This window comes from Octopus sinensis, linkage group LG9, assembly GCF_006345805.1.
Source record: "Octopus sinensis linkage group LG9, ASM634580v1, whole genome shotgun sequence".
Classification (NCBI taxonomy): domain Eukaryota; kingdom Metazoa; phylum Mollusca; class Cephalopoda; order Octopoda; family Octopodidae; genus Octopus; species Octopus sinensis.
Window position 1 is genome coordinate 17138098 of NC_043005.1, and position 12790 is coordinate 17150887.

General features: G+C 36.6%; 1 protein-coding gene across 3 annotated transcripts in view; it reads right to left on the reverse strand.

Annotated features, from left to right (window-relative positions):
- LOC115215929 (sushi domain-containing protein 2-like) overlaps positions 1-12790 on the reverse strand; it is a 266474-nt gene that overhangs the window by 65916 nt on the left and 187768 nt on the right. For all 3 annotated transcript variants that reach the window (XM_036505806.1, XM_029785291.2, XM_029785289.2), the window contains one exon: positions 6344-6595. In XM_036505806.1, the coding sequence (XP_036361699.1) occupies positions 6344-6595 (252 nt within the window). The remainder of the gene's footprint in view (positions 1-6343; positions 6596-12790) is intronic.

Genomic DNA, 12790 nt, shown 5'->3' on the forward strand with positions numbered 1-12790 from the left:
TCCAATGTCCATTATAAATATATGATGGGCTTCTTTCAATTTCTGTCTACTAAATCCACTCACTTGCCCAAGGTGCCACGCAGTGGGACTGAACTCAGAACCATGCGGCTGGTAAGCAAGCTTCTTATCATACAACCACTCCTGCACCTATAAATAATGAATAGATATTCAACAGAGAGTGTGTGTATATATATATATCAGAACACTGTCCTATGTCAATTATAAATATTACAGGTTATTTATATTTGTTGTGCAGCCTCTGAAGATTTCATAACGTAATCTGCTTATAAGGTTTTCTTTTATATAATATATATTATTAATGAAATACCAAGGTGGCAAGCGAATTATTGTCTGTCCTTATGTTCTCAGTGTAAGTGCTGCTTTTCATCCTTCTGGGGGTGAATGAAAAAAGTACCAGTTGAGTACTGGGCTCAAAGTAGTTGACTATCCTTTTCCCTACTAAAATTTCAGGCCTAGTGCCTATAATAAAAAGAATTGTTAATGAAATATGTGTAAGATGACATAACTAATTTATGAACAAACTCCTGTTTTGTTTTATATATACATATATATTCACACACATACACCCACACAGTGTATATTCAACTGTCATCTTGCTATTTGGGGGTTTAACCCCACAGGGAAAAGTGGTTCTATATTGTAAATAGACTGCTTATGTTTTAATATGGATGTGATTATCATTGCGCAAGGGTAAATTGGTTGTATAATGAGAGTAAGATCACCTCATCTTATCATCTGCAATTTTTTTTTTAATTCACTTCTTGTATTTTTGTACATGAAAATAATTTTTACAAGTTTTAATGATTTATTTTCTTTACAAAAACTTGAAAAATAATTTGCAACAACAAATAAATAATGACATATTTAATCTGTTTTGCAGTCATTCAATAATATACTAATTGCATATGTGTTTCAATCTCACAGGTCTTGTCAGTGCAATTTTGAATTTGACACTTACATTAGAATTATATTTATAATATAGTTACAAAATCACACACACAAACACAGGATACAGCTTTTTTTTTTTTTTTTTTCAAAGATGTCATTTTGAAGACATGATTATGTTGGATGTTAATTGCTTTTATCAAAGATTTTTTTTCCGATTTCCCTTTTAGCTCTTTGCTTTCTTTGGAGCAATAATGCTCCCAAGTTCCCTAAAATGTTTAAAGACCTTTGGTTTCATTTTCCTGAATGAAACGATGTCAGTGGGATGATTTTGCTGCATTTTGTAATTAGGGATCTAAGGAATTATGACATGACTGATAAAACCGTCATTGTCAAATTAAAAAAAAAAAGTTAGTCCTTCCATAGTTTATTTCATGTGTGCTGTATTGATTTTTTTTCTTTGTATTTTGCTATCAATAAAAAGTCCACGATTAATCGAGATTTTTGAGAAATTCTATATACTGAAGCTAAAAAAAGATTTTGAGACATTATGGGAATAAGGACAATTTTCACTCCAAACTAAACAAATATGCCAACATTTAAGGAAATGTGAAAAATATATTTAATATAAAATTGAAATTTGAGCAAAGTAATGTCATATATACATATATATGGATACAGGCTAATGTAAACAAACAACAGAAAGGAAGTACTCCTTATTAGATCTAATATGGCATATAAATTAGCTGAAGCTGAAATTCTGCCAATTATCCTCTGAGTTTCTCATAGCAAGAAATTTGGACAAGCAATATTTGAGGTTTTAGCTTCCAATAAATTATCTGTGTGTCTAACTAGCTAATCCTTTTCTCTCTATGAATGTATATGTGTGTGTATATACACATTATTAGCTACATATACTTTAATGTAGATGCATGTATTTTCTGGTGGCTGCAATGGCATGGTGGAATATATACACACTCAAGCGCTGGGTATTAAAACACCTCAGTCATGGACATGCTATATATAATATATATATATATATATATATATATATATATATATATATATGTATAAGGGTGAAAAGGAACACACGAGTTGATATATATGAAAAAACAAGTCAAAAATAGAAAATGCTAAAATAATTTTATAGTGAACATTTCAGTACCGGTTTCGGTCATTTTGAGACCTTTTCAACTGTAACGATTAAATAATTAAATTAGAAAAATTAGAAGAAAAGTTTTTTTAAAAGAATATTTCTATAGTAGTGTTCAGATTTAAGTGGCATTCTGCCTTTCTCTGACTCCCTTGTTTGCACTTGTGTGAGTTCTTGGAAGGGTAGTAGAGGAAGAAGGCTGGTGGGGAAAGGGGGATGGGAGAATCTGGGAGTGCCCTGATGGTCGTATTTTGAATGGTCAGTGGCGGCTGGCAGTCTCAGTTCAATTCAGGAGAATATTTATATTGACAGGCTTGTTGTAGAATTAGCGTAGGTGTTATACTAAAAAACATTAGTGACAAAGTTAAGGGGTAGGGGGTGGAGAAGTAGAAGAAGAAGGAGAAGGAGAAGATGACGATGATGGTGGTGGTGATGATTATGACGACGATGATGATGATAATGATGATGAAGAAGAAGGAGGAGAAGGAGAAGATGGTGGTGATGATGATGACGACGATGATGATGATAATGATGATGATGAAGAGGAAGAAGAAGAAGAAAAAAACAGAGAAGGGGGAATATGAATGGGTGTAAGTATAGCTATGAAGGGGCTGATTAGTAATGGATTCTATGGAGTGTAATATTTGTGTGTATATATATTTTTTTCTTTTATTCTAAAGTTGAGGTGTGGCTTGTATTTTGTAATAAAGAGATTTTCTTTACTTGAGGTTGTATCGTCCCTAAATTGGTAGAGGGGGAAAATTCTGAAGTTTGGTGTTTTTTTGTTGGCGCAAGTATCTATGTGTTGGCTAAAAGTTATTTTTCTGTTTTGGGGAATTTTTATCTGGGATCTGTGCAGGGCTAATTCTACAACAAGCCTGTCAATATAAATATTCTCCTGAATTGAACTGAGACTGCCAGCCGCCACTGACCATTCAAAATACGACCATCAGGGCACTCCCAGATTCTCCCATCCCCCTTTCCCCACCAGCCTTCTTCCTCTACTACCCTTCCAAGAACTCACACAAGTGCAAACAAGGGAGTCAGAGAAAGGCAGAATGCCACTTAAATCTGAACACTACTATAGAAATATTCTTTTAAAAAAACTTTTCTTCTAATTTTTCTAAATTTAATTATTTAATCGTTACAGTTGAAAAGGTCTCAAAATGACCGAAACCGGTACTGAAATGTTCACTATAAAATTATTTTAGCATTTTCTATTTTTGACTTGTTTTTTCATATATATATATATATATATATATATATATATATAACACCGTGACCAACCAGGCTATCAGATGTTGCTACACATCCCTGGTCACAATGCACTTCGCATTGTTTTAGCCTTCAAATGACACCACCCTGCTGGTTAAGCAAGCAGGCCAACAGACGAAAGAGAGAGAGAAAGTTGTGGCGAAAGAGTACAGCAGGTATCGCCACCACCCCCTGCTGGAGCCTCGTGGAGCTTTAGGTGTTTTCGCTCAATAAACATTCACAACGCCCGGTCTGGGAATCGAAACTGTGGTCCTACGACCGCGAGTCCGCTGCCCTAACCACTGGGCCATTGCGCCTCCATATATATATATATATATATATATATTGTGTGTGTATATATATATATATATATATACAAACACACACACATACATATACATGAGGGGATGCTGCAAAGTTCCCAGCTTTATGGAAGGCAGAAAGCCTGATTTGAGGCCCTACCCTCCGAGTTCTTTTGCAGGGCTTGGTAAAACTGAAGAACTGTTGCAATAAATATGTAAACCTGAGAGGGGAATATGTTGAATAAAATCATAATCAACTGATCCTCTTGTATTTTCTTTTACCCAAAACCAGGAACTTTTCAGCGCCCCCTTGTATAATGCCAGCATGGGTTGAATGGTTTGTTTGAGCAGAGCTGGCAAGCAGGAGAGCCGCACCAGGTTCCAGTCTGATCTGGCTTGGTTTCCATGGTTGGATGCCGTTCCTAATGCCAACCACTTTACAATGTGTGCTGGATGCTTTTTACGTGAACCATCATTGGTGCAGTTTATGTGGGACCGGCATGTGTGCTTCTTGAATAGACTGGAATGGGTGGTTTTTATCAAGGCATAAAAGAACAGAGATTCATACATTTTTAGCCTTACACGCATTTCAGATATATTGGTACTGCATAATTCTGCAGTTTATTAATTGGTTCATATTTAATCAACCATATGTAAGTGTGTGTATATATATATATATCACTTTGATCACTTTGACCGACCAGTCCGTCAGGCGTCCATTTGACACCGCTGGTCACAGCACGCTGTCCACTCCTCTCTGGATCGCGCCTTTCTCATCCACGTGAACCCAATCGTCCTCTTGAAATCGTCACTCCACCGTCGTGGAGGTCTTCCGGGTGGTCTTTTCCGCTCACGCGGGTACCACTCGACAACTGCGTGCGTCCACCGATTATCGGTAAGCCGGGCGACGTGTCCAGCCCATCTATACTTGCTGCGAGTATACTCTGCGATGACATCTCTCACGCCGGACTTCTTTCTGATGATGTTGCTATTTATGTGCTCTCTCAACGAGATACCATGCATTGACCTTTCCATGGCTCTTTGAGCCGTTATCAGTCTTTGCTCTTCTTTCTTTGTGGTAGCCCATGTTTCACTACCATATATATATATATATATATTATCTGTGTGTCTATCTAGCTAATCCTTTTCTCTCTATGTATGTTACGTTCCCAAAGTAGAAACAGTAGTGCACTGTATATATATTTTTTAATTTGTATATATTTATTTTATTATAAATGCAAAACAACACCACGGAGGAATCAATGTAAGCTTAAATAACAAACTGCTACATGGTGAACCGCGATATGGTGAGGGATTACTCTGTGTGTGTGTGTATATATATATATATATTATATATATATATGTATACACTGTTGTCTCTGGGGAGAGTCATTCTCTTTTAGTGCCTTATTATATATATATATATATATATATATATATATATATTATATATATATATATAATATATATATATATATATATATATATGTATACACTGTTGTCTCTGGGGAGAGTCATTCTCTTTTAGTGCCTTATTATATATATATATATATATTATATATATATATATATTATATATATATATATTATATATATATATATATATATATATATATATATATATTGATTGAGAAGATTGAAAAGATTCATTTTTATACTTATTCCATTTAAATGGAATAAGTATAAAAGTATATAAGTATAAAATGGAATAAGTATAAAAATGAATCTTTTCAATTTAACTCAAATTCTATATTTTTCTACGCAGCTGAAGATTGCTCTACATTTTAAAACTGATGTAATACTTGCATTGTTCAAATTAAATGGAGTTGCATGAAACGATCGTACTGCATTACCTTTGGATATCCTTGTTGCTTATTTTGATATATATATATATATATATATATATTCAATAAGAGGTTAAATTAGCCCCCATTGAGGGATGGTATCATCCAATGAATTACCGGTTCAATACCTGGTATTTGTTGTGAATAATAATATTGATAAAACAATAGGTTTTTTAAATCATAGTCATTCAAAAGAAAGTAAGAAAACGGAGATAATAAATTTTTTATTAAATGCTATATCTCCATTTTCTTACTTTCTTTTGAATGACTATAAACAATGATATGTATATGTCTATGTGTATATATATATATATGTACCGTAAATCCTTGAGTATAATATGCAGGGGATTTTTAGGGGGTTGTACCCATGGAAAACCTAAACCTTGCGTACGATACGCACCCCTTCTCTAACTTGAGTCAAGGAGGTCTATATAACGTCCTTGGTTTCTAAAAATGTATACGGTAACGTCCTTTATTATTGTATATATAACACAATGCAAACGTGTAGCGTTTTTGTGCATTTTGTTTGCAGAAAATAAAGAAGTAACAGTAATAACGTTTAATAAATATTGCTTATTGCAGGTTATGGATGATTATTTTATGACTTCATTGCTTTCAGGCTTAGCTTAAGGTATTTTCGCTCCCAACATCACAAAATGCATCTGAATAAACATTGCCAGACAGCAAATAGAGACTCGGACATTGCTTAGAAAATAATTTTCATTTTTAACCTCGTATATGGTACGCACTAGAGATTTTGACTTTTAAATTTTGGGGGGAAAAAATGCAGATTATACTCAGATTTACGGTATATATATATATATATATATATATATATTATATATATATAATGAAGAAATATATAAAATTGAAACAAGGCTTACCAACAGAAAATTTCTCTTCAAACGCACTCGTTTTTGGTGAGAAGTTAAGATTCAAGGTAAAATCCCCAGTGGTATAAAGCATGGGGGTGACACAGCTTGCTATGAGAATGTCTTTGACCATACATGGGAATGTAATATTGAGTTCCTTAAATACTGCAGTGAATGATTCAACTTGTGGAAAGCAAAGTCCATAAAGAGTTAAGGGCTGGCCACCGAGCATATGTCCGAATCTTGGGGTTACTGATAATTTCTCTGAAAAGTAAATAAATAATCAATAGACATGCGTGGAGAGAGAAAGAGAGATACATAGACAGAAAGAAAGGTTGGATGGATATATATATATATATATATATATAATATATATATACTCTTTTACTTGTTTCAGTCATTTGACTGCAGCCATGCTGGAGCACTGCCTTTAGTCGAGCAAATCAACCCCGGGACTTATTCTTTGTAAGCCCAGTACTTATTCTATCAGTCTCTTTTGCCGAACCGCTAAGTAACGGGGACGTAAACACACCAGCATCGGTTGTCAAGCAATGCTAGGGGAACAAACACACAAACACATATACATATATATATATATACGACAGGCTTCTTTCAGTTTCTGTCTACCAAATCCACTCACAAGGCATTGGTCGGCCCGTGGCTATAGTAGAAGACACTTGCCCAAGGTGCCACGCAGTGGGACTGAACTTGGAACCATGTGGTTCGTTAGCAAGCTACTTACCACACAGCCACTCCTAATTTGATGAAATTTTGAATATGAAGATTCAAATCAGCGCTGCCTTACTGGCACATGAAAAACATTTGAGTGAGGTCATTGCCAGTGTCGCTGGACTGGCTCCTGTGCAGATGGCATGTAAAAAACACCACTTGAGCGTGGCCGTTGCCAGTACCGCTGGACTGTCCCTCGTGCTGGTGGCACGTAAAAGCACCCATTACACTCTCAGAGTGGTTGGCATTAGGAAGGGCATCCAGCTGTAGAAACTCTGCGAGATCAGATTGGAGCCTGGGGCAGCCATCTGGTTCGCCAGTCCTCAGTTAAATCATCCAACCCATGGAAAGAGGACATTAAACGATGATGATGATGATGAACTATATATTCTACATGTTTTGAAGAATGATACATTAAGGAGCCTTTTTTTTATGAGTATTATCAGATTACTTGAATCCATATAATGTGACACACACACACATATATATGTGGAGGCGCAATGGCCTACTGGTTAGGGCAGCGGACTCGCGGTCGTAGGATCGCGGTTTTGATTCCCAGACCGGGCGTTGTGAGTGTTTATTGAGCGAAAACACCTAAAAGCTCCACAATGCTCCGGCAGGGGGTGGTGATCCTTGCTGTACTCTTTCACCACTCTTTCTCTCACTCTTCTGTTGGCCTGCTCGCTTAGCCAGCGGGGTGGCGTCATTCGAAGGCTAAAACAATGCGCATTGTGACCAGCGATGTGTAAAACATCTGATGGTCTGGTCGGTCATGTGATATATATATATCCTTTTATCAGTTGTTGACTGAAGCTCAACAGTTTTGGGAACTTGAACAAAAATACAGAGACGAAGCATGGAGTAATGAGTTTATAGAATCACAGGACAAGAAAGAACAAGAACATATATAAAAATATAAAAACACACAAAAAAAAAATTATATACAATAATTAAGAACATTCAACCCAATTTTAAAAAAAAATGTTGTATGAAACAGAAATAGCTGTCTTTTTGAGATCTGTTTATCCAACATTTCCCTTTCTAAGATGGCAGATGTGATGAGAGGGAGATTTGGCTGTTATTTTTAGCAGGTTAAGTGATTACATAGAGGGCTTCTAAGTACTCTGTAGTTGTGTCTACGGTTGACAAACTAAAGTGAACAAGCAAAAACTGGATGTGTTTTTTTTTTTTTTTTTTGGTGGTGGCGGTGGCGGTGGTGGTGGGGGTGGGGGGAAACAACGAACCGTTTCAAAAGCAAAACTGTTACATGTGGTGCATAATAATTAGCGCTAAATATAGATTTGCAATTCAAATACCGATAGCAGCTCTAACACTAAATTAAAGAGTACAATTATTTTTAAAAAACTCAACTGAAAACAGTGAAATCTAAATGTTAAGTTTGAGATACAACCTACCCCCCACCTGCCACCCCCAGCAGTAGTTTTAACACAAAACCTGTTTTTTTTTTTTTTTTTTGTCAGCATCTTGTCTCACATTGCATTCATGCACATAATGTGATCGAGGTCAGGATTTAAACTAATTAAACTACTTGCGACTACTCCCACACCTTCAGCATATGTAAACCTTTAACCCTATTACCCATGACCCCAGTCCTCTGACATTCTTCTATAACCCTTGCTGACCTGAAATTTCTTTAATCTCCCTGCCTCTCACCATTTCTTCCTTCAGACTCACTCTAAACCTCGTATTAAAATTTGGATTTAAATACTTAAATATTTGAACGGCATTTTAATCCAGTGGCGTCCCAGTTCACATTCTGTAAATGATTATAAAACTTTTTTTACCTTTTACATTCAGCTATGATAATAAAAGTGTCTCAGCCAATAAACTTTCACATGCTGCACGTTAAATGTCATAGTGCCCCAGGTGGCGTGCAAGCCACAGTTTGATCACCTCTGGTTATCCAGTAAGATATATATATATATATATATATATATCACCATCATCATCGTTTAACATCTGCTTTCCACGCTGGCATGGGTTGGATGGTTTGACTGAAAACTGGTAACCAAGGGTGGGGGTTGCATGAGGTTCCAATCTGATTTGGTAAGGTTTCTACGGCTTGATGCCCTTCCTAACACCAGCCACTCAGAGTGTAATGGGTGCTTTTTACATGCCATTGACCTGACACCAGCATCAGCCATGACTACGGTCTCACTTGGCTTGACAGGTCAACACAAAGCACGGTATATCGCCAAGGGCCTTGGTCACCTGTTACTGCTTCCATGAGGCCCAATGCTTGAATGGTGCTTTTTACATGCCACCGGCATGGGTGCCAGTCAAACGGCAATGGCATCAGCCACAACTAGGATTCCACTCAGTTCAACACACAAACACACATTTAAGTATATAATTATATACTTAAAAATTTTACCGATATGGTCATTTTTTATATGCTAGCCACTGATAATCATTTTAATATTATATCCTCAATTTATATATATACATATATATATATGTATGTATATGTGTGTATATATATATATATACATATATGTGTATATATATATATATATACATATATATAACGGGAAGGTTTACGAAAATAAACAAAAGACGAAGGCAGGTTTACGAAAATAAACAAAAGACGAAGGCAGGTGGAATACAAACAAACAATTGTATTAGTATGGCGCTCAGGAATAGAAATAAAACAAGTCTTTTACATTTCGAGCCTACGCTCTTCGACAGAAAGATACACAGAAAAGAAACAAGGAGAGAAACAAGGAGAGAAAAAAATTGCGTGTAGGGGCTAATGATCCAACATGGAGCAAAACGTCCCCCGTCCAATGGACGGTGCTGAGTTGTCAAACATTTAAACCAAATTTTCTCAAAACAACTTGTCCGACTGTCCTCTAGCCCCCCCCCTCCTTGAGAAACAAACACTGATTTAACCAAAATTTGAGGCACAAGCAAAAGAAGAAATAAAAATAGACATCTTTTTATTCCAAAGGAAAACGATTTTATTCACACAAATATACAACTGAAGAGTTTAAAGTACCAGTAAGTACATCGCAACAGCCGATGTACTTGCACATACAAATGCATGTTCCCATGGTTTTATTGATCGCATACTCAACTGGAATCGATTTTTGTAATTTTTTCAAGACTTATACACGCCCTGATACTGTCGGTATCTACATATCAAATTTGAGCACAATCGGATGGAGGATGCCCAAGATCCTAGAAGACATACACACAGACAGACAGAATGAATTTTATATAATAGATATATATTATATAGGAGTAGGAGTGGCTGTGTGGTAAGTAGCTTGTTTACCAACCACATGATTCCGAGTTCAGTCCCACTGCGTGGCACCTTATGCTTCTACTATAGCTTTGGGCCGACCAAAGCCTTGTGAGTGGATTTGGTAGACGGAAACTGAAAGAAGCCTGTCGTATATATATGTATGTGTGTGTCTATGTTTGTGTGTCTGTGTTTGTTCCCCCAACATCGCTTGACAACCGATGCTGGTGTCTTTAGATCCCCGTAACTTAGCGGTTCGGCAAAAGAGACTGATAGAATAAGTACTAGGCTTACAAGGAATAAGTTCTGGGGTCAATTTGCTCGACTAAAGGCGGTGCTCCAGCATGCCACAGTCAAATGAGTGAAACAAGTAAAAGGTAGAAGATAAAGTATATATCTTATATCAATTGTACAGATACAAGTCAGGTTTGATCAAGCAAACCTAAGATGGTGGGGTAAAATCTGACAGAAAAAAAAAATATATATATTACTCTTTTACTTGTTTCAGTCAGTTGACAGTGGCCATGCTGGGGCACCGCCTTTAGTCGAGCAAATCGACCCCAGGACTTATTCTTTGTAAGCCTAGTACTTATTCTATTGGTCTCTTTTGCTGAACTGCTAAGTTACGGTGATGTAAACACACCAGCATCGGTTGTCAAGCAATGTTGGGGGGACAAACACAGAGACAGACACACACACACACATATATAAATATATATATATATATATATACACGACAGGCTTCTTTCAGTTTCCGTCTACCAAATCTACTCACAAGGCTTTGGTTGGCCCAAGGCTATAGTAGAAAACACTTGCCCAAGGTGCCACGCAGTGGGACTGAACCTGGAACCATGTAGTTCGTAAGCAAGCTACTTAACACACAGCCACTCCAACGCCTATATATTTATTTTATTATTAAAGCTTCAAAAATATTACAAAAAAACTGCTGCTCAGAGTTTCATGTTCCCCTTTGTGGAGCAGTTGTGATCAAAAATAGAATAAAAATTGTGATTGTACATATAACGTATATTTTGATACGGTTCAAATTGACAGACACGCATTTGAATTTGATTGGTTAATTTCACTAATGGGATTTCAGGCGTATACAAATTAAGACAGTAAATATAAAAATAGAAAATAAGAATATATAGATATCGTGTTGTATAGTATTGAAGGAAACCATAAATTGGAAAAATATCTTGAAAAAAAAAAATCTATCAATTGAATCATATCAAAACATATATTATGCGTACAATCACAATTTTTATTCCAAGGAATAAAATAGATTCACAGTTTATCTATATATGTAAACGGCAAAATGTCTGTGTGTGTGTTCTTTATACAAATCCACAATTTTTCAGTTAGCGGGCTCGCACTTTCTATGGTCATTCAAAACCGTCCAAGGGTGGTGGTCGTGCACATCTTTACATTTCCCCAGTCACTCCGCAAAGCCATTAAAAAATCAATAGAAGTGACTTTTTTGTGAATTTTCTATCCAAAACCCAATCAAAATGCCCGAAACTTGATACAGCAATTGAATGCCAGCTAGCTGTATGTGATTGGTTGGAGATTTGGACAGTACTCGCGTGTATGTGCGCACAAACACAGCTGTATATGCATGCACTAGCACTATGACCCGGCGTTGCCAGGTCATAGTGCTAGTAAGAAATAAAATAGAAGAATAAAGAGTTAAAGTAGTTAGAAGAATATACTTTTCTACTCTAGGCACAAGGCCCAAAATTTGGGAAGGAGTCCAGTCAATTAGATCGGCCCCCAGTATGCAACTGGTACTTAATTTATCGACCCTGAAAGGATGAAAGGCAAAGTCGACTTCAGCGGAATTTGAACTCAGAACGTAGCAGCAGACAAAATACCGCTAAGTATTTTGCCCGGCATAGCTAACGATTCTGTCAGCTGGCCACCTTGTAGTTAGAAGACTATAGGCAGGAGAATAAGTCATCTTTTTTCCAGAGGATATGGATGTTGGTTGGTACTTCCATGAAGGCACAAATCCCAGGTGTATGAGATATAACTGGAGGTATTGTACAGGAATATGTGGGTGTGTTTGTTGCTATATGAGATATAGTAAAGGTACATATTAGTAGCAGAGGTACAGTAGCGATACATCTGTGTCAGTATGTGTGGTGTAAGTATAGAGGTATATATCAGTCAGTAAATTATGCTTTGATCATAGACTGCTTGATCAGGGAGTTGATCTCTGCCTAAACAACAACAACAACGCTGCTGTTGCCAGTTAAATACCCACCACAGTCAGTACTATTGCCCCCGCCAGCCCATAACATGTCAGGTATGATTATTATACCTAAAATGTTAAGGCTTCATTACCTGTACCTCAGCGCTTCCCTCATGACTACCATCACAGCCACACAGCGGAATGGAATGTAGTTCCATGCAACATTTACTTTAGCAAACCAACAGTAATGAGAAACCAAATCGGTTTTGTA